At 35.6% G+C, this 26,941-nt stretch overlaps 1 protein-coding gene across 9 annotated transcripts in view; it reads left to right on the forward strand.

The window, feature by feature from the left end:
- The window catches only part of Septin4 (septin 4), a 166,789-nt gene that overhangs the window by 97,864 nt on the left and 41,984 nt on the right, over positions 1-26,941 (forward strand). For 6 of the 9 annotated variants that reach the window (XM_069847061.1, XM_069847062.1, XM_069847057.1 and 3 more), the window contains exon 2: positions 12,465-12,641. In XM_069847061.1, coding sequence (XP_069703162.1) covers positions 12,465-12,641 — 177 coding nt within the window. Of the gene's footprint in view, positions 1-12,460; positions 12,642-26,941 lie in introns of all 9 variants that reach the window. The other 3 variants (XM_069847063.1, XM_069847064.1, XM_069847060.1) reach the window with 1 other exon arrangement.

A 26,941-nucleotide genomic window follows, 5' to 3' on the forward strand; every position in this document is an offset into this window, starting at 1 on the left:
TGCAAGCGCAATGAGATGAAGTTGTGCAACAAAAAATATGTAAAATTTTCAAGTCACTTCCAAATGGCGCAATTCATCCTTTCTACTATGTATATACAAGATGCTACTTATGCAACTTAAAATTTACGCAAGATGCGAGTAGCATTCTGCAATTTTTCAAGTTGCACAGTTGTTTACATTGGGCAACTCAACTTTTCTTGCACAACTGGACATTACATGCAATTGAATTTGTACTCGTGGAGGAGGTTCTTAAGAACATTTCATTGGTACTATTTCTTTGTCACTTACAAATAGAAGATAACTGTTTTAGGATAAAAGTACGAAGAACTAAATCCGAGACAGAATCAACCTTGGACCAGATGGAATTATAACTGGAAACGATGCCACATGGCAATAGTGGGGGATTTGGATCGGAATGTGACGGTCGTATCTGTATCAGTCTGGGTGTTGAGGTAGTTCAAAGCGCGGCCTGAAATCTGAACTTCCCGTCTCCGCAGGATGAATGAGTCTTTTAAAAACTTGCTTATCTGACGACAGCGTGTAAATAATCGAGGAACGCGTCCGTCAGGGCGCACCTGGGCGACATTGCCAGCACTGCGTGTAGCTGATATCTGATACACGATCTTGTTATGACACCTGTTTACATTCCATATGTTGCTATGACAACCAGCTCAAATTATCACGAACGTGTGTGCGTTTCCCTTAGGAATGTTCTGCTTCTACCCAACGCGTCGAATTGCATTTAAAGTAAAATATCAATACATGAAGTTAACTATAATATATAATGTGTATATATATGTGTGTGTGTGTGTAGGTTATTTGTCGACGCTTTGTCAACATCTTAGGTTATTTAGCATCTGAATGAGATGAAAGTGTTAATACCGGTGAAATGAGTCCGGGGTCCAGCACCGAAAGTTCCCCAACATTTGCTCATACTGGATCAACCAGGTAATTTGTCCCGACCGGAAATCGAACCCGGGCCACCTGGTTTCACGGCCAGACGCGCTAGCCGTTACTCCACAGGTGTGAACTAACTATAATAGTTATGTTGATGATGATGATGATGATGATTAATTAATTTATTTAAATCCACCACCAACAGAAGCAGGCTTCCAATTACAGGTGGCTTACACAGATATACACAATAATACCATAATAATAATAATAATAATAATAATAATAATAATAATAATAATAATAATAATAATAATAATAATGAAAATGAAAATAATAATAATTGCTTGTCTATGCGGATGACGAATATGTTAGGAGAAAAACCACAAACGATTAGGGAAAATATGGGAATTTTACTTGAAGCAAGTAAAGAGATAGGTTTAGAAGTAAATCCCGAAAACACAAAGTATATGATTATGTCTCGTGACGAGAATATTGTACGAAATGGAAATATAAAAATTGGAAATTTATCCTTTAAAGAGGTGGAAATATTCAAATACCTGGGAGCAACAGTAACAAATATAAATGATACTCGGGAGGAAATTAAACACAGAATAAATATGGGAAATGCCTGTTATTATTCCGTTGAGAAACTTTTATCATCTAGTCTGCTGTCAAAAAATCTGAAAGTTAGAATTTATAAAACAGTTATATTACCGGTTGTTCTTTATGGTTGTAAAACATGGACTCTCACTTTGAGAGAGGAACATAGGTTAAGGGTGTTTGAGAATATGGTACTTAGGAAAATATTTAGGGCTAAGAGGAATGAAGTTACAGGAGAATGGAGAAAGTTACACAACACAGAACTGCACGCATTGTATTCTTCACCTGACATAATTAGGAATATAAAATGCAGACGTTTGAGATGGGCAGGGCATGTAGCACGTATGGGCGAATCCAGAAATGCATATAGAGTGTTCGTTGGGAGGCCGGAGGGAAAAAGACCTTTAGGAAGGCCGAGACGTAGATGGGAGGATAATATTAAAATGGATTTGAGGGAGGTGGGATATGATGGTAGAGACTGGATTAATCTTGCTCAGGATAGGGTTCAATGGCGGGCTTATGTGAGGGCGGCAACTAACCTCCGGGTTTCTTAAAAGCCAGTAAATAATAATAATAATAATAATAATAATAATAATAATAATAATAATAATAATAATAATAATAATAATAATAATTAGAAAGTCTGCAAACGAGAGTAACAGGGCGGATATACTCTGTTATATTATGCAGATGATCAAGTCATTTTTGGCAATCTTGAAGATGAATATTGCAGTACTTTATTCACTACCTAAATCTAATAGCAAACAAATTATAATTAGAAATTTCAGCAAAAAAACAAAAAAACAACGAAAATAGGCCTAATGGCTTTTAAGGGTAGAAAGATGTGGACAAACCCACTTTTAGCAAAGGATGGTTTGGTGGAGGATTTTGTAAACCATTTCGTTTTTACAACAGAGCTTTCAGACTCCGACTCGTCCGTTAACACAGAATATATTAATGACAGTGACATGCCGACATGGACATTAACGTTATTTATGATAGCGGCTCGGGGAAATTCTGTTGTTCAGTTCCTTTATGAGGTCAGATGGCAGATATTTCACACAAGGCTACATTAGAACAGTAATAATTTTTTGTGTGTTTTAGGCTAGACAACATGATATTAGAGAAGAAAGATATACAGTATCTCTACTTCTTGACAGTAGGCTATATTAATACTTTTTCATAGCAGAAAATTGAAGAGTCTACTGCAAGAATGATGCATGTCATTTGGAATACATTTTGCTGGAGAAGCAATTGAAAGTTTGAAATGTTTAGCGCTCAAAACTTAACTGTGATTTTCCGATCATTACTGGACAATGACTATCAGTGTTAATGCCACGTAACTCTGTATGCACATTCTATATGTCTTAAGCTATGCATTAACAGTCTTGGTTCATTTTCGACAAGAAAGTGACATCCATCATTCTTGCATTGGACTCTTCAATTATAATTACCGACATCAGTTCTTACTTTCCATTACAGTATGTTTCAGCATTCAGCATCCTAGAAATTGTTTCTAAGTAACAACTGCAACTCACAGAACCATAATGTAACATATTATGTTCAGGGCCGGATTTAAGTGTTGTGCCGCCCCTAGACAGTGCTAAAATTTGTCGCCCCCCAACTCCCACAAACAGTTTATGAGCAGCGATTATATAGATCATGTTTAGTTTAAATTAGTTTTAAAGGAACTGTTACAATTCAGAAAAAAGATAGATTATTGGAATAAAAAAATGCATCTTACTTGTGAAGTATAAAGATTTCCTTCGTACTTTCTTCACAGAAAAGCACCGATGGTGTCATCAAGCCGATCTGACGAAGTACATTAGATTCGATGAAAAGAAACATATTCAAACTTATTCATTGTTGAAAGAAAATTGATTTGTGAAAGGCAGGCTGTGTTTATTTTTAAACACTGGTTTTGTTGGTGGTGTAATTGCTAAGAGTATTTCTTACTTCGTTAGGAAGTATAAAGTAAATTTAAAAATAGTAACTCCAACTCTTTACGGAATAAATCTTTCATATCGAATTATATAGTGCACATGCTGGAAAGAGATTAAATAGTATTGTTGGCGATATTATTATCTTGGAGATGTAACTCAGAGTTTTGGTTACTATTTATAGCGATATAATAAACATACATCCAATTTTGTTTTCAACAATGCATTCTTGTTTATACAAACAGTTAAATTTAAGCAGTTTCATAGTATAACAGGATACCAAAACGGCACTATAATATATACAGCTGCACACTTTCCTTTTACTCTCGCCGCGACCGCGACAATGCAATAAAAACAATATCCGATTCCACAAGGTGTTCAAGAACAAACTAGAGAAAAGATTTACCAACAAGTGTTTTAAAAACAAATTTCACTGTAAAATGAAAATGAAAATAGGAAAGAAAAGAGAGAGAGAGAGAGAAAATGCCGCCCCCTGGAAATTACCGCCCTGCTAGGAAACTGCCTAGGTTGCCTAAGCCTAAATCCAGCACTGAGTAGGTTACTTTTTTATTTTTTATTTTAGTTGTTTATTTTACGACGCTTTATCAACACCTTAGGTTATTTAGCGTCTGAATGAGATGAAGGTGATAATGCCGGTGAATTGAGACCGGGGTCCAACAAAGAAAGTTACCCAGCATTTGCTCATATTGGGTTGAGGGAAAACCCCGGAAAAAACCTCAACTAGGTAACATGGCCCGATCGAACCAGGGCCACCTGATTTCGCGGCCAGACGCGCTAACTGAATAGGTTACATTTTTACTTCAGAACTGTTGTTTGGAATACTGCATGTTATTTTAGGTTAACCGGAACATGTGTAACAGTTACCCCTGATCACATTTGTATCAGATTGTCCATTCCCATGTTATAAAATGGCAACATTTAAAAGAGAACAGCCACTAGGATCTTCACTGTCGAAAATGAATTTTTTGGTAACGACTGCTAGATTAAAGTACAGCTGCAAGCTATTATTCTATGCAGTTCCATCAGGGTTATAACGTGACTTCTTTTGCAATCGCTAAATAGTGAAAATGTTAAAAGTTGTGTTGAAAGTGCATTAAGCTTATCAATCTGTTACATGTGTTCAGAGCAATTACCTAAATATAACTCTTTCCCAGATACTAATCCTGTGTTTGTTCATTCAGAATGCAGCAATATTATTCTCGTTGATAACGCAACAATGTACCGACAAGTCTGGAGCAAGCGGCCTTCGTCGTGGCATCAATATTCGATACACAGAGCCAGTGTCAACTGCCGACCATAAACTTGAACCGTTCTCTTGTTGTTACACAAGCGTAAAAGCAAACTCTTGGATAAACGTGTTCAGATTCCAGAAGTCCGTGACGTCTACATCAAAGACGTTTTCGGCCCGTGTATATTTTAATAATTCTCTTCGAATAGCGATATAAACTTCGATACCTAACATACAAACTTCACGCGCTCGAAGAAACATGTCCTTCCGTCTCACGAGATATGCTTACTGTATTGGAGATGTAACTGAAGTGAAGTGTGGACTAATGATTTACAAGTTACAAGTCTAACTTCTTTTGATATTACTGTACATTTTTATTTCATGAAGGAGAATATTATCCAAATAGTAGTAAATTTTTAGAAGTAACGTTTTAGAAATGACATTCATATAGCTTTACTTAGGTTTTAATCATAATCATAGCTTGTCATAGCTGTAAACAGTCCTAAAAATATGGAACGCTTTACATACTGTAATTACCTTCTCCGTGATAAGAGAGCTTATCTGATACATAAAAATATACATTAATTTCTTTAAGTAGCATTGTTGGCGTATCAGTAAGTGTGATTAACTCTGAATGTTTGACATGCCTTTCTTTCCTTTCACATCCACTGTTATGACACTTTATTCAGCATCAATGTGTAATGCAGAAAAGAAGTTTTTATTTCCCGAATAACTGCCAAGAATTGGTGTTAAAGAAACTATCTATCCGAGCATATCATGACTTTTAAATCCCTGTAATATTGTAGAAAATGATTTCTCCTAGACCCGATTTAGGTATTATAAACGCACGCCCTTTAATTATCGTTAAATTGGGGAGAATGTCGATCAGTGGGGGAAATAGGATCAAAACTCCATTATTGATTTTAAAGTTTTGTTATAATCTGAAATTGGGCGGGAAAACAGTCATTGCATACTATATTATCTTAGTGGGTATTTCATTTCATTTTCAGAGTAATTTCATATTTTTATGTTGTCAGTAGTGCATATGATCACCATTTAAATTAGGGCTTTTTGATTTGTGGAAAAATGTGAATACTAAAACTTTGGAGCAGAAACATGGACGCTACGACGAAGTGAAGAGAAGCGGCTAGAAGCATTTTAAATGTGGATATGAAGAAGAATGAAGGGTGTGAAATGGACAGACAGAATAATAAATGAAGATGTGTTGGAAAGAGATAGAGTGAAGAAAGAATGATGCCGAAACTGATCAGGAAGAGAAAAAGAAATTGGTTTGGTCACTAGCTGAGAAGAAACTGCCTACTGAAGGATGCACTGGAAGGAATAGTGAACGGGAGAGAAGTCCAAGCTTATGTTGGAGTTTCATAACAAACTCTATTTTACTGTGATGGGTTGTTAGTCCTTCGCTCAACCCCCAAGCTGGAAGACCACCTCCTATCGGCTGTCCGCGACTGCTTGTTCAATAAATTCGCAGCTACCCTCCATATCTGGAGGTCGTTTCCTTTATCCGCAGCCTGAGGTCGTGCCATTCCGTGGTGATAGGGACCTGCAATAATTGGAATTTTGCGTATAATAGTTAAATTATCTTAAACATGCCGTAGCCTACTGTAGAGATCTGGGAATGGATAGTGTACTTTCATTTCAAAGGCGTATCATTTTTAAAATAAAATTATTACATTACGCGTTAATCATTTCCGAATAAATTGAGCGGTCGAATAATTTAGAGACAGACAGCATGTTCAAAACCTCTTTTTCGACAGTGATGGTGAAAGCATATATTTCCACAATAATCTAGAAATCTATATTTTTTCGGTATCGCAGTATTTTATCTTTTTTATTTAATACAATGAGAAAATAACAAGTCGAAATGAAATATTTAAGAAGAATGATGGGAAAGACTAAGAAAGATAGGATCAGGAACGAACAAATAAGAGAAGATGCAAAACAGGACAAACCATTAATAAATAAAATAGAAAAAAAAACAACTAAAATGGTTTGGACATGCAAACAGGATGATGGAAGAAAGGAAGGTTAAGCAAGTAATGGAAATGAGAGTGGAGCGAAGAAGAGGTAGGGGACGGCCAAGGATAAATTGGGAAGATGCAGTGGTAAGAATAGGGAGAAAGAGAGGCAAGACATTGGCAGATATGGAGAAAATGAGCAGGGACCGGGAATCCTGGAGAGTCTGGACGGAGCGAGGTGAACCCAACGCCTAACGGCAAAATGGGGCAGAAGAAGAAGAAGAAGAAGAAGAAGAAGAAGAAAATAACAAAAGTCTAAGATTTTGCAGAATTTTTCAATTTTTCCACCACTTAAAAATATTTTCCCTCGTTTCTGATGCGTTGGCAACATTAGTAGAAATCTCTGTGATATCTCGACGGACAGCAGAGATCTCTCACGTCAACGGAGAAAATGACAGAAAAGTAAGACTCATTATTTGCCTTTTGAGGCCGCAGATTTTAAGAGGTACAAGTTGATGCCAAAACCGTAAATGATATAGACTTAAGTTATATTAGACCCCTGGCAGAGCGGTGGGACAATGCGGTCGGGGCATTAGTTAACCTCTTTCTGCAAGGGTGTGAGCAAACCCATCTATTACTAGCGTTTACGAGTCGTTACACCGTTAAGAGATTAACGACTGATTGTGTGAAAGTTTAACGACCCAAGAAAATCGGAGAAATGACGAAGTGCAAAAACGGAGATGGGGTTAGCTGCACACACCAGGGAAGCCAACAACCTAGACAAACGCCATTTATATCGTCCGAGCTAAGCTGAAGACAGTTTTAATGTTTGTGGTTGTTCTGCATGTTTGTGTTTGAGACTTTTATAATCTGGTTGCAGGTACGCTATTAGTATTTACAGATGAGTGCACTGACCGCCATTTCTCTGCAAATTAAATTGCAATGAGAACATAAATAATTCGTAACTTTTATTATTACTACCATTACTACTGGTTATTCAGTCATTTCCGTTAATAGACTGTACTCCCACTTTTATTGTTATTGAATCATGTAGGCCTATTCCTACTAATTGTAAGAATTTTATAGTTACTTTGTTTTTATATATACTTTACTATCGTTTATACTTCTAGTCTTTTTCATCTACTATCCTAAAAGAGAATCCCAGGTACCTTTTTTTGAAGAGGTGACAACTAACACAGTATAGCTAATCAATTCAATGATAATTTTATGAAGTACATGTGTTATAACTTATAGTATTTTATACTATCGTACTGTTACTTATTTCATATTATAATGACTATAACATAATGCTATCACAATTTTATAAGCATATTTTAATATATTTTATAGCCTATAAAAAGAGTTTGATTTATATAACATTTAGGGGAAAAAAATCCATTTATATCCCCAAAATTCCTTATTTTACGGAGAAATATACAACTGCAACAAAGTGGAACGCTTTATCAACTGCTAGCGTCTGAGTGAAATGAAGGTGATAATGCCAGCGAAATGAGTTCAGGTTCCAGCGCCGAAAGTTATCCAGCAACTTTTCACTAACTAATTAATAACTATTCCACTCATTCATTCATTCATTCATTCATTCATTCATTCATTCATTCATTCATTCATTCATTCATTCAGTCATTCAGTCATTCATTCATTTGTATGCATGCCATTCATTGCATTCATTTGTATGCATTCCATTCATTCATCCATATATTCACTTACTTACTGGCTTTTAAGGGTTATCCATTCTTAAATTCCTTTATGTCCTTATATAAATCTCTAAGTGTAATTATCTCCAATTACCAAATAATAAGTTAGTCAGGATTACAGTCTGCCCCCCTGAAGTTTCGAATATCTACTATACTAGTATGTCTTCTTTTATCTATCAAGATGTGATCTATCTGGTTATGTGTCAATCCATCTGGAGAAGTCCAAGTATATTTATGTATATCCTTATGGGGGAATGTTGTACTTTTGAAAATTAAATTTTTGATGTGCCAAAGTAGACTAACCTAACTCCATTATCATTACTAGTTACGTGTAGGCTCTCTTTTCCAATAGTCTGTTTAAAAATATCCTCCCATCCTACTTTAGCATTGAAATCTCAAATCTACGGCATGGCGCGTCCTCAGGTTGCGGATCGAGGAGACGACCCCCAGATATGGAGGTAGCTGTGAATATATTGAATAAGCAGTCGCGGACAGCCGATGAGGGGTGGTCCTCCAGCTTGGGGGTTGGGCGAAAGGCTAACAACTCATCACCGTAAAGAACAGCTTGTTACAAAACCTCAAAATAAGCCTCGGAATAGGACTGATTCTCCATCCATTCACTCGTACACAAAAATTTTCACGTACAAGGAAAACTGTTCTTCGTTAGTAAAAGCGATAAATATTAATTCTTCCAATCTGAACAAGAATGTGATGAAATCTTATAGTCTGTTTTAGTAAATGCGATATGGTCGATGCTTTTTATTAATTTTAATTGGTTTATTTTACGATGCTTTACGAACTGCCAGCGTCTCATTGAAATGAAGATGATAATGCCAGCGAAATGAGTCCAGGTTCCAGCGCAGAAAGTTACCCAGCAACTTTTCATTATTAAAGATTTAATTTGTCCTACAGAATAATGTCTGTAATATTGACAATTAATATTTGAGGAAAAAAGTTCGCTCCGGCGCCGGGGATCGAACCCGGTTCTACGTACTAAGCGCTCTGACCACTGAGCTACGCCGAAGTCTGGCCAAAAGGGAAACATTGAAGGAGGAGAGTTCGGTCCGGTGATGTGGATTGAATTCGGCGTAGCTCAGTGGTCAGAGCGCTTGGTACGTAGAACCAAGGACGCGGGTTCGATCCCCGGCGCCCGAGCGAATTTTTCTCCTCAAATATTAACTTTTCATTAATTAATTAATTAATCCATCCATCCATCCATCCATCCATCCATTTTATTCCATTCCACTTCCATGACCTTGTTACTGTTACTACAAGAATTAGCGGTTATTTCGACGTCCGTGTGCATACGATAAAGGCAACCTGGGTAACTGCCCTGGATGTGGTACTCGAGATAAAAGCGCAAAAGTCAAGTGCGGGCGCCTGGCTGGGGAGCTTTCAGAGGCCTGAGCAAGCCTCTGGGACTGTTTATCACCTCTCAGTGTGCTTCAGTTCCCGCCTAGCTGTAAAACTGTGCAAAAAGTCGAAACACCAAACTCTATAACCTATGAGGCTCTCTTTCTTTTGTTTTCTAGGACCCCCTCATGTCCGAACGACGCTATAAATGTGTAACAACGTGACGCAACAAGTGTCTCCCAGAGTCTGCTTGTTGCATCCGATGTGGATTATAGTGTTAGGCAGGGCCTGGAAGTTCATGAATTTGCAAGTTTCTTTCCAGGGCTAGAAGTACAGTGTCATCGAATAGGATATCCGGAATTCTTTTTAGTGAAGCAATTGAAGCTGTGAGATCAATAACCATTCAAGTCCACTTCTGGGCATTCATTTTTTGCAAATTTGAAATTAAATTTTGGATATTTTTTCTCAAGTGTTACGACTTTAAAAGTTGGTATACTACTTTGTCTTGATCTCTAAAACAACCAGAAATATTACGTGCAAAATATAATAATTAGGTAAGAAATTAAAAAAAAAAAAGTTTTTTGGATTTTTCTCGAAACTTGTGTAAATGGACTTGAATGGTTATTGATCTCACCGCTTCAATTTGGAAAATAATGTAGCAAGTTAACATATTTTTAGTTTATAATGTGTAGAAATTCTCAAGTACGCAACATCGTATCAGTGATAGTTGCTATCGCGGCGGGATCTTATCTTCCTGTTAAGGCAGATTACGGATTTTCTCCGAAAAAACAATGCTTTTGAACATACCCCCACAGGAAAAAATTCACAAGATTTATACAAGCTCCAAACTTTTCTCTAGTAGTCTATTTCATTATCGTTTACTGTTATTCGTACACATAATGCTAAAAGTCATCTGTCGACGCCTCCTAGATGATTGGTAACATGGAAAGCGATGACTGATGAAATTAGAGAGCAATTTCAAGCTCATTGGCTACAAGAGAGATCGTGAAAGAGATAATGAAATGAAAGACGCGTTACCATGTCAACTGATGTCGATTTTACGCTTTCAGCCGTCATATTATTGAACTTATATTAAGAGGATATGTCAATGAAAAAGGTTAAAAGTTATATTATTTAATTTAATTTTTATTTTATTGTCTGTTGTTTAAATATTTCATGCAAAAATTTAATTTCGAAATTTCAACAGAAAGTGCCCTAATATACTCATTAAACGTCATGGTGCCATGTCACTCTTCTTTATAGGCCTGAATTTTACTCTTCATTATCCGAAAATGGTAAAAAAATAATTTTTTTTAAATTTTGTTGTATTTTATTTACTGATGTGTAAAGATTGAGTTGGCAAAATGTTATTTTGAAACTCCATTAGGAAGTGCCCCAAAATAATAATTATTAGATGATATGATGCCACGTCACTCTTGTTTATAATCCTAAACTAAGCTCATTTTCCGAAAGGTACATTAAAGGGAAAATGTAACTGTAACTCAATAACTGACTAATGGGTTTTGGTCAATTTGTGCACGCTTACGTAAAGATTATTTTTTGGTCCTACAGAATATATCTGTTATAGTAACAATGATTTTATTAGAGGAAAAAAATTCGCTCCGGCGCCTGGGATCGAACCCGGGTCCTTGGGTCTACGTACCAACTGCTCTCACTACTGAGCTACTTCGAAGTTCAATCCAGAGCACCAGATCGAATCCCTCTCTAGTGTTTTTCCCTTTGTGGCCTGACTCCAAGTTCAACATATAGGCTATGTTGACATATATTAAGTCAACTGCCATTATACAAGGAGCGCACTCAACTGAGTGACTTGGTGGCCGGGATTTCACAGTAATATGCACTGCTGGGAGAAGAATCTACGTAAAGATTAATTTTTGGTTCTACAGAATATATATGTTATGCTAACAATGATTATTCGGTGCTGTGGATTGAACTTCGGCATAGCTCAGTGGTTAGAGCACTTGGTACGTAGAACCAAGGACCCGAGTTCGATTCCCTTGCGCCGGAACGAATTTTTCTTCTCTAATAATCATTTTGCACGCTTGCTTAACTTCGTAGGTATACGATTTATTTCAAAGTCGAGCAAATTTTCACAACATATAGTTTTCAATGTTAGTACAAAATTTATTTTTGCAGAGAAAAATCAATCTTTGCAAATTATTTAAAAAAATCATACAGTAAGCTAACTCAAGTGTCATAAAAAATTCTGACAAGCAAATTACTTGACTATGCATATACTGTATGAAATAAGGAGTAGGCCTACCAACATTTCATTTCGTTATCTTCATTAGTTTTTGTAAAAATGGTACATGAATAAATTAAAATTGCTGAAACTCTTTAAGCCACTCTTGCTCAAAATACCTGTCCAATTTTCATAAAAAAATTACACAAGTTTCATATGTTGTTCTATGCATCATATTCCAATTTCTTAAAGCTAAGACATAAACTTAGAGAGTTATGAAATTTTTAGCGAAGTACTTTTGTTGACCTCTCCTTTTAATAATAATAATAATAATAATAATAATAATAATAATAATAATAATAATAATAATAATAATTTACTCTGTTTTCTGCTCATTTATTCTTTTTACCTCTATTCAGCGGCCACTCCACGATGAGATTGTAATTGTGCAATACGTCTGGTGGCCGCTTTGAAGAGGTTCTGTTGTTTGCTGTATTCGTGAGTGTGTGTGGCGCTTGTTCCAGGGAGACAGGGACTACATTGGATTCGCGACGCTGCCCGAACAAGTCCATCGGAAATCGGTGAAGCGGGGTTTCGACTTCACCCTCATGGTGGTCGGCGAGTCGGGCCTCGGCAAGTCCACGCTCGTCAACAGTCTCTTCCTCAGCGACCTGTACAAGGACCGGCGGATACCTGACGCCATCGGTAAGTCAATTTAGCTGTTTTCAAAATACGCAGATAGAGTTTAATGCTTGTGAAGATTAAGAATGTGGTACGAACAAATAAATGCTCTATAGTGAGTGTAGACAAGATCGGGCGGTGAGCTTGTTTTGTACCCGTTTGAAAAACATAGTTTGTCTGCGAAAGAAACCTACAAATTTTTCTTCAATTCCTGAACCGGAAAATTGTTTCGAGAGGAGAGTGCTGGCTAAATGGATAGTAAGTATAGTCCGGATCAGCTTACTCAATAGCCTAAGGGTGAAACCTAACCATTTTTCCATTATTACTAAATATATTTTTAGTAGGTTATTTTACGACGCTTTATCAACATCTTCTGTTATTTAGCATCTGAATGAGATGAAGGTGATAATGCCGGTGAAATGAGTCCGGGGTCCAGCACCGAAAGTTACCCAGCATTTGGTCATATTGGGTTGAGGGAAAACCCCGGAAAAAACCTCAACCAGGTAACTTGCCCCGACCGGGAATCGAACCCGGGCCACCTGGTTTCGCAGCCAGACGCGCTGACCGTTACTCCACAGGTGTGGACATTACTAAATATTTTAGTGGATTATAGTGATTTTCTAGCTCTCAGATTGAAATTTCTTTTACCAACTTCGTTTCGAATTTCGGGTACTGACAAATACTACAACTGGCAGTTATTTTCTAAGTGTTATGTTGGCAGCAATGATTTCGGTTTACAGTAAAGCAAACTGATGAAAATAGAAGTAAATACATTTTTAGGTTAAATCTCATGAATTGTAATCTCTTTAGTGAAAGCAATAAATTTCATGTTGCCTGGCAAAATAAATTGTATTATTAGATCATACTAATCCTAATTACCAACATAATATGCGAGAAGACCAAGAGGAAAATATAATATTTCATAAATACATTATTGAACCATTTAGGAAACACCTCGCAACATAAAGATGAGATGTGGTAAATAAGCAAGACATTGTTATTGTTAACACTATATTATTATTATTATTATTATTATTATTATTATTATTATTTCAGTATGTAGCATTGTGATTTTACCCTCTTTGGTGATATTTGGTTTTAGTTGGCAACACTGAAGAGACGGCCAAATTAGCCTTTTAGGAACTATTCTTACGTGATCCTCACTATACACAGTTGACACATAGAGGAACAACTGAACACTTCACTGAGACCTCCTCTCTTGCAAATTAATATCGTCTGCTAGCGATAATTTGGCAGTATGATCTCAGAGACTCAGTAGTAGAACTTACCTTGTCAAAGCACGTATTCTAGCGATAAGTTCGTGTCTTGTTACATTTTAACGCTATTATTGTAGAACTCTATTCATACCTTCTCAATAAACGTACTTCAATTCCAAGAATGAATGGTGAAGCTTCATTTGACGACTATTAACGTCTCGATGGTGGGAACTTTGTGGAAGTCGAACTAACGAAATGTCAACTCAAACAGTTTGCATATATATGACAGCGCTTTGATTCATTCATAGTTTTCTGCTCAAGGGCAGGTCTTTCACTGCAAACCCAGCAATCTATAATCTTTCCTATTTTCCCCTTCTACTTAGTCTCCGCATGTGATGCATTTATCTTAATGTTGCCTATCATCTGGTATCTTCTTCTGCACCGAACTTTTCTTCCGTTCATGTACTCATTTTTTGTTTGTTTTTTTTTTCTACAGAAAAAAAATAATAAAAAAGTGTTTTTTTTTAAGTTGGTACGTTTCTGATGTTTTCCACTTTTCGCCATGCTTTTCCACCATGGTTCAAATTCCGCTACAGTTATTTATTTAAATATACAGAATACAGAATATAATTACAACAGAAATGGAAATAAAATAATACAATCATTATAAAAACAATACAGTAATATTAACAAAATTTGAGGACCGAATGAGCAGCGCTCGTGTTCGGTCGCAGTTCAGATATATTATTAATAGGCCTATAAGAGAATATATAAAGTAAAATAAAATATAAACTAAAATTAAAATTACAGCTACATATATAATATAATATAATATGTTAATATAAGAGGAATATAGAAAATAAAACAAAATAAAATAGGAACTAAAATTAAAATTATGGCTGCAATGAAATTATATAATATATTAACTTAGAGGAGAATAATATCGTACATGAATAAAATAGGACAATTTATGAAAAAATATATATTCCAAAATTATAGAATACAAATATAATATAGGCTGATTAATTTATACACATGGGTTATAAATTTATTTAATCAAATTGAAGACATTAACAGGTTTCTAATTTTCTTGTTATATGTTAGTGGGTTACATGTTAGAAGTTCTGGGTGTAATTTAACTAAATAATTTGGCAGCACTGACAGCAGTGACAGTGAGCGGATGTTTTAATTTCATCAGTGTCAAGGATTTGTTTTCATGCAGATAATGTTGCCACACCCGTCCCTTTCTCCCGCAAGTCTACTTCCAGGAATCGAAGTGAGGAAGAAGGTTCTTTCACTTTATTTCCCTCCTGGAGTAAAACACAACAGAAATTTTATTTGCCTTTAAAATCAGTCACTGTCGGTAAAGTTCGAACCCGCAAACCTCGGATCCAACAACCAGCATGATAATCACTAGATCAGCGAGGACGATATGATGATGATGATGATGATGATGATGATGATGATGATGATTAGGGGGTGGATGTTGATGAAAAGACACCTTCTTATGTTTCACATTAGAACGATGCCTATTAATATAGAAATCCTTTCTATGTTAATATCAACGTAAAAAAATAATTTCTTATATTGTTTTTTTTTTGACGTTTTTGAACTAATAGGTCATTTTTTTCGGCACTTTGGTAATTTTTAATACTTTGAAGAACTTTTAGATAATTTAGAATGCACTTTACATTCTTCTTTACAGATATGTCTATTACATCATTTTCTAACCAAATAGGTCAGTAGTAATTACTTGCTGAATAAGTGAATAACAGTGAAGTTTGAGTTTTATAGTTTGGAACAGACTCTAAAGTCCATCCCTCATTCCACTGAAGGCTTCACTTCACACAACGGAAATAATATAAAATACTTGACAACAGCTTAGTTTAAGTGAGGGCTTTGACCGCTACTGTTCTTTTGTCGGTACGAGGGTAGAATTTATGTTTGGAAGGGGGGAAACTTTTACCGTGTCCTGGAAAAGTCGTGGTTCGGAAAGGATGCCTACTGTAGTGGACAGTATTTTTAACACAAAGATTGCAAGAATGCACGCTGCGCCCAGAATTTGTTTTGTTATTAACACTCCCTCATCTAGAATATTTGGTAACAAGAGTGAAGCGGGGAAGGTGGAGGAGATAGAGAATGAAGGCACTGACATGGATCACCTCGATTGAAACACATTGTAAACCCTCATTAAAATCTATAGTTTCCCCTTAAAATCTTCATTTTGTTGCATGTTCTTTTTCTTTATCTTAGCTAAATTCCAGGAAGTTGCCTCCTCTCTCCGAGATTTGCAAGCCAGTCATTGAAACAAGGGGACTAATTTTTAAGAAATTGTGGTGCGAGTACGATGAATAATATTTAAATGTCATTTTCTTTTAATTGCATGTCATTTTTCCATTAGTTTAAGGGAATTTTAATGATCATTTGAAGTAGATTTTTAGATCATCAACAGCCGCCTCCTAATGATGATGATGACGATGACAAAAATAGAATTTGGTTAGCGGAAAAGACCATGCGTAAGTTATCTGCACAGCTTCTAGTATTTACTCCTCTGTAACAGAATAAACTGACTCCAATTAAAGTGCGAAAAATTCGTTTATAAGAACGGCTTAATGACAGAGGAAGTAACAATTTCTTGGTGGTCTCTGCCAGAGTTTCGAGTTTCGTATTTAACGCCGAGGCTTGGCCAGCATCCTGTGCAATAAACAAACTGCTGGCCGCGTCATGCTGCGATGAATTGAGGAGCAAAAGGTCACGGATCCTATTAGCGGGTCGTGCCACGCCCCCACACCTCGCATTCAGCTCTGGGGTCATACTTCCGCGCAGTGATCACGAATTGTTCCAATGTTTGTTACAGTTGTTGTTACATATCCAATCCTGATATGGGATAATTTCGAGGTTCCTTAGATGTAAAACTTGTACATTTTATTAGACAGCAGATTATGTAAGAACAGCGAAATGTCTTCAACACTTCGCCAGTCGTCCTCGGTGGCCTTGCGGTCATATGATTGCCGTTGGATCAGAAATTAACACCCTTCAAAATATACCATCCTGGGCTGCGATTTAACCCGCAAGCCTCAGATCCAACCACTAGAATTACAACTGTTACACCATCGAGGAAGACTGTATACGAGTATTTGAATTTTCTTTATCATCTGAATAGAGATTCGGAGACATGCCGACCTCCGTATTCATCTGAGAGAAGTCTAATAATTCCTTGCGGGGTGTGACAAGCAAATGAACAATTGAATTCCTTGCAGGGCATTCCGAGTAATGAACCAAATTCCTTGCCGGGTTATCTTTATCTGAAACTGGAAAAATATTTCACCGATGACTTCATGGCATTTCTGCTTGACAACCAAATAGGAAACATCAATCGAACTACTTGTTAAAAAATCGATATGATGCTGCATATCTTAATGTAGAATTACGTGTAGTTGCAATAACCTGTCTACAGGTGCATAGCAAGGGGAATACAAGGAGAGCAAGGGGAATACAAGGAGAACAGAAGGGAGTATAAAGAGAAGAAGGGGAAATAATAAGAAAAACAAGGTGAATATAGGGAGAACAAGGTGAATACAAGGAGAACAAGGTGAATACAAGAAGAACAAGGAGAATACAAGGAGAACAAAGTGTGCATACAAAAAGAACAAGGAGAATACAAAGAGAACAAGGTGAATACAAGAAGAACAAGGTGAGAACAAGAGGAATACAAGAACAAAGAGAATACAAGAAAAAAGTAAATACAAGGAGAACGAGGTGAATACAAGGAGAACAAGGAGAATACAAGAACAAGGTGAATACAAGGAGAACAAGGTGAATACAAGGAGAACAAGGTGAATACAAGGATAACAAAGTGAATACAAGGATAACAAGGTGAATAATACAAAGAGAACAAGGTGAATACAAGAACAATGAGAATACAAGAAAAAAGTGAATAAAAGGAGAACAAGCTGAATACAAGAAGAACAAGGTGAGAACAAGAGGAATACAAGAACAAGGAGAATACAAGAAAAAAGTAAATACAAGGAGAACGAGGTGAATACAAGGAGAACAAGGAGAATACAAGAAGAACAAGGAGAATACAAGGAGAACAAGGTGAATACAAGGATAACAAAGTGAATACAAGGATAACAAGGTGAATAATACAAAGAGAACCAGGTGAATACAAGAACAAGGAGAATACAAGAAAAAAGTGAATAAAAGGAGAACAAGCTGAATACAAGAAAAAGAAGGTGAATACAAAGAGAACAAGGTGAATACAAGGAGAACAAGGTGAATACAAGAAGAACAAGGTGAATAAAAGGAGAACAAAGATAATACAAGAAGAACAAGGGGATACAATGAGAAGGAGAATCGAATGATAATAAGGGGAATACAATGACAACAAGGAGAATACAGTGACAACAAGGAGAATACAATAACAATAAGACGAATAAAATGACAACAAGGAGAATACAATGACAAGGAGAATACAATAACAATAAGACGAATACAATGACACAAGGAGAATACAATGACAAAACGAATACAATGGCAACAAGCCGAATACAGTGACAACAAGGAGAATACAATAACAATAAGACGAATACAATGACAACAAGGAGAATAAAATGACAAGGAGAATACAATAAGAATAAGACGAATAGAATGACACAAGGAGAATGCAATGACAAAACGAATACAATGGCAACAAGCCGAATACAGTGACAACAAGGAGAATACAGTGACAACAAGGAGAATACAATAACAATAAGACGAATACAATGACAAGGAGAATACAATAACAATAAGACGAATACAAGACACAAGGAGAATACAATGACAAAAAGAATACAATGGCAACAAGCCGAATCCAGTGACAACAAAGAGAATACAATAACAATAAGACGAATACAATGACACAAGGAGAATACAATGACAAAAAGAATACAATGGCAACAAGCCGAATACAGTGACAACAAGGAGAATACAGTGACAACAAGGAGAATACAATAACAATAAGACGAATACAATGATACAAGGAGAATACAATGACAAAAAGAATACAATGGCAACAAGCCGAATACAGTGACAACAAGGAGAATACAGTGACAACGAGGAGAACACAATAACAATAAGACGAATACAATGACTCAAGGAGAATACAATGACAAAAAGAATACAATGGCAACAAGCCGAATACAGTGACAACAAGGAGAATACAGTGACAACAAGGAGAATACAATAACAATAATACGAATAGAATGACAACAAGGAGAATACAATGACAAGGAGACTACAATAACAATAAGACGAATACAATGACACAAGGAGAATACAATGACAAAACGAATACAATGGCAACAAGCCGAATACAGTGACAACAAAGACAATACAATGACATGGTAACCTAGAATTGTACTATTCTCATTAATGGCATATAGGGCCATTGATGACTGGATTTTCCTAATCCTTATAAACATATAATTCACTTAAGAAACACATTCGTTTTGTAAGTTATTAACTGCAAGAGTATTGAAAGGTAATGAATTATACCACCTATAATAAGCCTACACGACTATTTACGTCTGGGTTTTCTTAATCCTTCCGCAAATAAGGTGACCAGCACGGCAACCGTTAGCACAGTTCAGATGAGGTGAGGGTATAGTAAAATAAATGTGCAGGTGGGAAGAATTATGAAGGAGGAAAATGTTGTCACATGTATACTGAAGTTTGGTGATTGAAAATAAATGAGAGGTTGATTTTTTCGTCTAAAAGTTTCTTTCCAAATCCCATTTTTGTATAAAACTGAGTTTAGTAACAAAAATGCTGATTTATAAAAGGTAAATTATTATTATTATTATTATTATTATTACTATTATTCTTATTCTTATTATTATTATTATTAACAGCTTTGTTTTGTCATTGATCTTGCAAATACAATGCCGTGTATAAGAATAATGCAATTCCGTGTATAACAATCTAAAGATATATTGCTAATTAAGATTGTGTATGATTATGAATGTATCGTATTACGTGGTTGAAAAGATAATCAGGAATTTTCAGAATATTAAAAAAATTAGCTAGTCCTAGCTATAGCTATACAATTTATCTCCCAATTATTACAAGATTATTACTTAAACTTTCGTAAATTCTTATTACACAGGCGGAGATTAACATAGGCAAACCGCCATTTTCTTGGTAATGTGACAGCTGACTGAAGGACTTCGAAAGTGGATAAAAATAAAGGTCAAAGCAGCTTAAGAGTGATAGGAGCAGTAATTTATTTAACGATGCTTTGCACTGCAGAGGTTATTCAGCGTCGTTATTTTGCCAGGAGCAGTCCATCAGGGGTTAGGGTTCATTTACGTACAACTCGGGCCTGCTAGTTTATCTTCACTCCCTCACGAAGCCATGCTGAGGATTTTATGAGAGTATTGCCACAGTTTAGTATATACAGTCACGAAGCTCATTACGTAGTAAATATGCATCCATAGATAGTTGCTAACCACTAAGATCGCTACTATCGCCTCATTACAGACAATGCAAAATAGTACCTGCACAGTCTATTGTTCCTAGTACCCTCATAAACTCAAGATTCGTGACTGTATATACTAGACTAGATTGTGGTATTGCTTCACCACTGATGATTCTATGATAGGAGATAGAGCTGTTGTGAGTTTGAAACATCAGGAGCCAGAAATGCTCGATGAGGTTATGATCTCCTGATTCGAGCACAGAGATCGCTGTAGTCTGGACAGAGCTGCAGAGACAACTGTTTGCACGAAGCACGAAGCTTGGGGGCGACGATACAGCATCTACCGCAAGAGCTCTTTTAACATTGACAGAGTTCTTTAAATTTACAAGATGCGTCCCTCAGCTTTATGCCTCTGTCGAAGATTAATTCTTATTGTTAGTGAATTATTAAACTATTTGAAGAGAATTTCTCGAGCACCTAAATTATTTATGTCGTAAAAAGTATTATAGAGGCCGGAATTGGGCTGGCCTGTCGGAAGGTTAAGTATATGGATACAATAAAAAATTTCAGAAGTGAAATAATTTATTGTGGAGCTATTTTTTAACCAAACATTATTTTACTCATATCTACAGTAAGTAATGCCATTAATTTCAGGGAGTTATTCTTTGAGATATTTTAAACAAAAAAGTTTAATACGATTTTCCTCGTTTTTTGCTTCCTTTCTGAGATAAAAATTGTTTTCTATTAAATATTTGAAGAGCTTTTTTTTTCAAAACTGAACATGTCTACTTGACTAAATTTTTCAGGAGAAGCAAAAAACTTGTACCTTCTGAAACAAAGAAATATTTTGATTTTTTTTTTTTTACATAGTAAAAGTATACAGAGAGCATGATATGTTACATGAATTTAAGAGGACTGAGATCATCGGTACTCCCGTAATTGCAAGAAAATATTTGGACATGTTCAACTTTGCTATAAAAATATAGATAGGCCTATGTTTAGTTTTGCTAAAAATAAAATTTGAACGTAATATAATTTCTTATTTATTCTTAATAGTAATTCGTATTAATTAATGATTTTACACATTGAACACATTCTATTGACATTCTTTTACAAAATTAAGTAAGAGTTCAGTTATCAGGTTTTTTAAATAACACTGAACAACAAATTTTTACTTTTTGTCTTGCTTCGAAATAAAAATAGGTGAATATTACTAATATGTGTGCCCTAAATCTGAATTTAAAATCCAAATTGCCCCATCACGTACCATTTTCCGGAGAAAATGAATTGAATTTTTTGTGACAAAACTTGTTTGTTTCTAATTTTTCACTGCTACTGATAAAATTACAACACACTAGGGATTCAAAATTTCTCATAATACTTGAAAAATGTGTACTGGATACAAAAATGATGTTACATAGTTTGAAACACAACAAAAATAAGAATATTTCATGCATATAATGGGAAAAATCTCGGAATTTGAACTTACATTTAAAACAATTTTCTGGAGGACTTCTGTTTATAACTAGATCCGGTACTCTCTTTTGCAAGGAACCAAAAATAGTCTGCAAGCATGCTGGATGGTGATCTTTCTTTATATCGCCTCTCCATTTCAGATATTTCTTGATGAAATCTTTCCCCATGCTCGTCGCTTACCGCTCCAAAATTAGGAGGAAAGAAATCCAAATGAGAATGTAAAAAGTGTATTTTGAGAGACATATTACACTTCATTTTGTCATATGCACTTAACATGGTTTCTCGAACATTGGATCTGAGAGACTTACTGTTGTGCGAGCATGGTCTTGGTTTTTTGTTTTAATTGAACTAGTTGAGGATCAGGATTGCCATACTTCTCATTTTTTTCTTTTCTGTGCTGCCAAATATTTTGATCTTCCCTTCTTTCTTGATCCACTGCTCGTTTCTCCGGCAGAAACATCCATTGTAATAGTTTCGATGAGAGCAATACTTCTCAATGCAATGAAAGCTGACTGAAATTTGCAGAAACGCGATGCCGCAGACTGCTGAAATAACTAAATTTTTGTAGCCCATTGTTGGAAGGTCCAAATGCTCTAAAATGACCTTGATCACTCATTGGGAACAGTTGAAAATAGCAGAAAATTTAGAAAACTGTTAGAACTAAGATGGACATGTACAATTTTTCTTTAAAAAGTCTATTAAACAATGTAGTAATTACTGGAGATGTTCAGTTTTGGGAAAAAATGTCTGGAAGAAATCAACTGGATGGACATGTTCAGCTTTGATGCAAAAATCCATTTTCATAATGCTGTTTCAATGGGATATATTCACTTTCTTCGAAAAATAAATTTACATTTAGTTAAATGTCAGACAGATCTACCATAATCGCTTCAAAACACGATTTCGTAATTTTTGGACATGTTCAGTTTTGAAAAAAAAGCTCTTCATTAATTTTCATAGCGTGTTTTCAATATGCTCAGAAAAATTTAAGAGAGTAGTATATTATGAATTTATGATAATAATTGATTGAAAGAATTTTAGTTCTGTCCTTTAGGAAATGTGCAGAAATTTGACCTGAACGAATGTAACATTTTAAAATTCCTTTCCACAATGAAAAGTTGCATTTGTTCGTATCAGTTTCTGCGGATTTAAAGGACAAAACTAAAATTCTTTCAATCATTTATGATCAAAATACTCTGCACCCTTAAACTGACTGAGCATATTAGGAATTAAATCAATGACTTTCCCAAAACACGCCATGAAATGTTTAATATAAAAGAGTTTTCCTCTCTAAAAGAAAACAAAAACGATCAAAATTGTATTGACATTTTTGGTTTGAAATATCTCAAAGAACAACCCCCTGAAATTAATGAATTGCTTACTGTTCACTCTGTGTACAGCTATCTACATCCCATGTGTTGCAAAGATTGAAAATTGCGTAAAACAGTTTCAAAATATTAAAGCAAAAAAGTGTTATTAAGTAGATTTAGTTATTTTGCTGCTACCAAACCCCATGTGATGCAAATGTTGCAAATTGTTTAGAACTAATTCTAAAAATGTTAAGAAATTAAATATGTATCATATGTTGTTCTTTTGATGCTATGTGGATTCTGTGTAATGCAAATATTGTAAATTGTATGAAAATAACGGCTAAACGATTAATTTTAAGTTACCTTAATTAGTACATCTTTTGACCTGTATAACTTAATTCATGTCCAAAATCTTCAAGCAGTTGTATTATTGTCTTCAAACATTAAAATGTCAAGAATTAGATATTCTTTCACAGCGATAGTCTCCATTTTTTTCAGCATCAAACAGTGTCAGATGTATCAGATTGCCAACAACAGGGAAATACCTCCAAGGCAAATGTCATTCTTCAACATAGGCTTAATGGACGAAATATTGATACACGCGAGTCATCTCGCTTCTAAAGAAAACTTTTCCAGGAAATGTCAACTTCTCAACAAAAGGCAGATGATGTCTGCGGTTTTCGTTTCTTTGGGTTCTGCTGCATTGAACAGCCATCAGGATCCTGTCGATATTTCGTGCCTGTTCAGCCGGAGCTGTCACATTCAGAACAGCGATTCTGTGGAAAAGGAATCTCTTCGTCTTTGTGACGTCCATCGGAACAAACCGACAAGGAGCGAAAGAGGTGTGAACGGTGGATTTGAATTTTATTGTGTCCATCATTTTGTTTCAGAGAGCTTATTGCCTCATTTCCATGTGATCTAATTTAATATGAATTATTAAGAGTACATACACGTGAATTGCTATTTAGGCTGTAGGCCTATAATTATGTACTTAGTGTAAAAGTATAACCAAAAAGTAGCAGGGAATTCATAAAATCCCTATAACTGGGTGCAAAATTTTTAGACTCCCTAATGTTGGAGTCGATACAGCATATATATGCAGGGTGTTTCAAAAAGGAATTTACAACATTAGAAACCTATAGAAATTTATTCATATATCTTACAGAAATGGTTAAGGTATCATTTTGAAGGAGAATACATGAAGTTTCTACCAAGCAGTTATTTTGGTTCGATGTGACTACCATTTGTGATATGGCAGACATCTATCCTATAGTCAATCTCATGCTACACACGAGCCAGTACATCAGGATCACTTTTGCAACTGCGGCATTAATTCGATATCTCAGGTCAGTGAGATGGGCAGGTAAAGGAGGAACAAACACTGGATCTTTGACGAATTCCCACAGGAAAAAATCGAAGGGGATCAGATCTGGTGAGGGAGATGGCCATGCAGCTGGTCCTGCACGACCAATCCAATGACCTGGAAAACGCCGATCAAGTAGCTCACGAACCTCGAAGCGTAGTGAGGTGGTGCCCCATCTTGCTCATCTTCGTCAATCTGCGGAATGAGGAAATCTACGAGCATATCTTGATACACAATACCGTCTGGTTCTGTAAGATACCGTGGATGAATTTCTATAAGCGTCTAAAGTTGTAAAGTATTTTGTAAAACAACCTATATATATATAGCTTAAACATTACACGTTTTTACAATGATAATACAAAAATCCAAAACTGGTTCCGAAAACCAATTTTAGACGTCGAATTCAATGAATATATTTTAATTTCATTGCCTTCACGGGTCAATAAGTAGTCATGAAATGCATCTTTCTACACTTATAAATCGAAAACCTCGTGATACTTTTAAGCAAATTTTGGCAACGAATGCATAAATACATCTCCATTTTATGGCTCACCCTTATGGAACCGATAAGTAGCTTAAAACTTAGGACGTTTTTTCCCTCTGCAGCACTATTAAAAAAAAACAAAGAATCAGTCATAGAGACTAGCTTTTGCAACGAGTCAGACGTATAGGTTCGTTTTCTATTTTTATTATCGTCTACGATGATGTACTCATGGCTCTAAAACACTGCATGTTTCTAGATCTATAACATGGGCTAAAGAGTCCTAGAAGTTAGCTCTGGTAACAGACTCAACATATAGTTTCCTATTTCCTTGCATGTCCTTAATGACATAGTTGACACAAACATGCGGTTTCAAACCGTTATATGTTTCATTCTATGACCCACGCAAGGCAGTAAAACCCTCGTAGGAAATTATCATTGTTTAACATATATTTGGTCACACTGTATTTGTAAATTTATCCAGACATACTGTACCGTATGCATCGCTCTGTTAATTTCCTCTGAGCTTTGTGTATTACAGAATTCTTTTACATAGGAATTCGATGAATTATTGATTATTAGACTTTGAATATATTTTAATTTCCTTTGCAGCATTCAATAAGAGAATGTGATTTACATTAACTATGTGCGCTGTTCTACATGGTGAGTAAAAATATAAAAGCTATAGACAGTGTGCCATGAGTTTTAATTTTTTGAAGAAACTCTATATAGAAAAGTTGTAGAGGTGGAAAAAAGTTATAGGCCTATCTTGAACTTGTTTTAAAAAAACTACTACATAGATCATTCGAAAATTAGTGGCAGCATTGCTAATATTTAGCTCCTCTGTCGATGATTAAAGTAAGCTGATAGTATATGGAGTGGTGCCTGAAATGTGTCATTTGTAAGTTATTATAATACAATAATCTCATTTATACTCTTTATGTTGCATTTCATTCCGGCTATACTAGTTATGTGACTTGAGATTTTCCTCAGATGGACTTTCGAGGACCAAGCTGAGTAGTCTATTGGTAGGGCTGCTACTTCTAGGCCTTGTAGACAGGCCTGTATACTACATTTCCTCCAGTATGTTGGAACGGTTATACCTATGTGACTCGGTCCCTAGAGCCTCGTTTGTTCATGAAAGTTTGCACCACGAGAAGGTGGGGTTGGGATTTAGGTAGGAAAGGTTATACAGGGTGTTTCACAAAGAGTTTGACAAATCTTGGGTGTATATTCCTCATACCAAAACAAGAAAAAAAGTTCATATAACATATGTCCGAAAATCCTTAGTCTTTTAGTTATTAATGAGAGAACATAATGAAACATCTGTTAGATATTGTCAGCTTGGTAGCAAGTGTTGCAACGTTAATCAATTCAGAAACTCGTAACAAATGGTAAAAATGTTCTCCTCTTGCTTCCACTTGCGCATGCACTCGTCGGAACATGGACTCCTTGGCAACACATAGCCATCTAAGATACAATGGATGCATCATCAGACTTGTATCGATATCATTAGATTATCTAACAAAATGAATATTATTATCGGTTACAAACTTAAGTTAAGTTGTTGGATTGTACCTCGAAACGCGTAGAAGTAAACTTTCATTGTTATGAGTTTCTGAATTGATTAAAGTTGCAACACTTGCTACCAAGCTGACAATATCTAACAGTTGTTTTATTATGTTCTTTCATTAATAACTAAAAAACTAAGGATTTTCGGACATATGTTTATATGAAATTTTTTTCTTGTTTTGGTGCGAGGAACATGCCCCCAAGGTTTGCCAAAGTATTTTTGAAACACCTTGTAGATGGAATGAACTTCACTATCCTTTTATAAAACGAATAACCTTAGAGTTTCCAAATTAATTGTATCATATATACCAAGAGGTCGTCGACTTCCTGGAAGGCCTAAAGGGAGATGGCTAAAGACCGTAATGGGCCAGTGAGGCCCAATACTTGCACGTCAATGATGATGATGATGATGATGATGTTGCATTTTTATGGATTAGGTGTAGAG

Source organism: Periplaneta americana, chromosome 15, assembly GCF_040183065.1.
Source record: "Periplaneta americana isolate PAMFEO1 chromosome 15, P.americana_PAMFEO1_priV1, whole genome shotgun sequence".
Lineage (NCBI taxonomy): Eukaryota > Metazoa > Arthropoda > Insecta > Blattodea > Blattidae > Periplaneta > Periplaneta americana.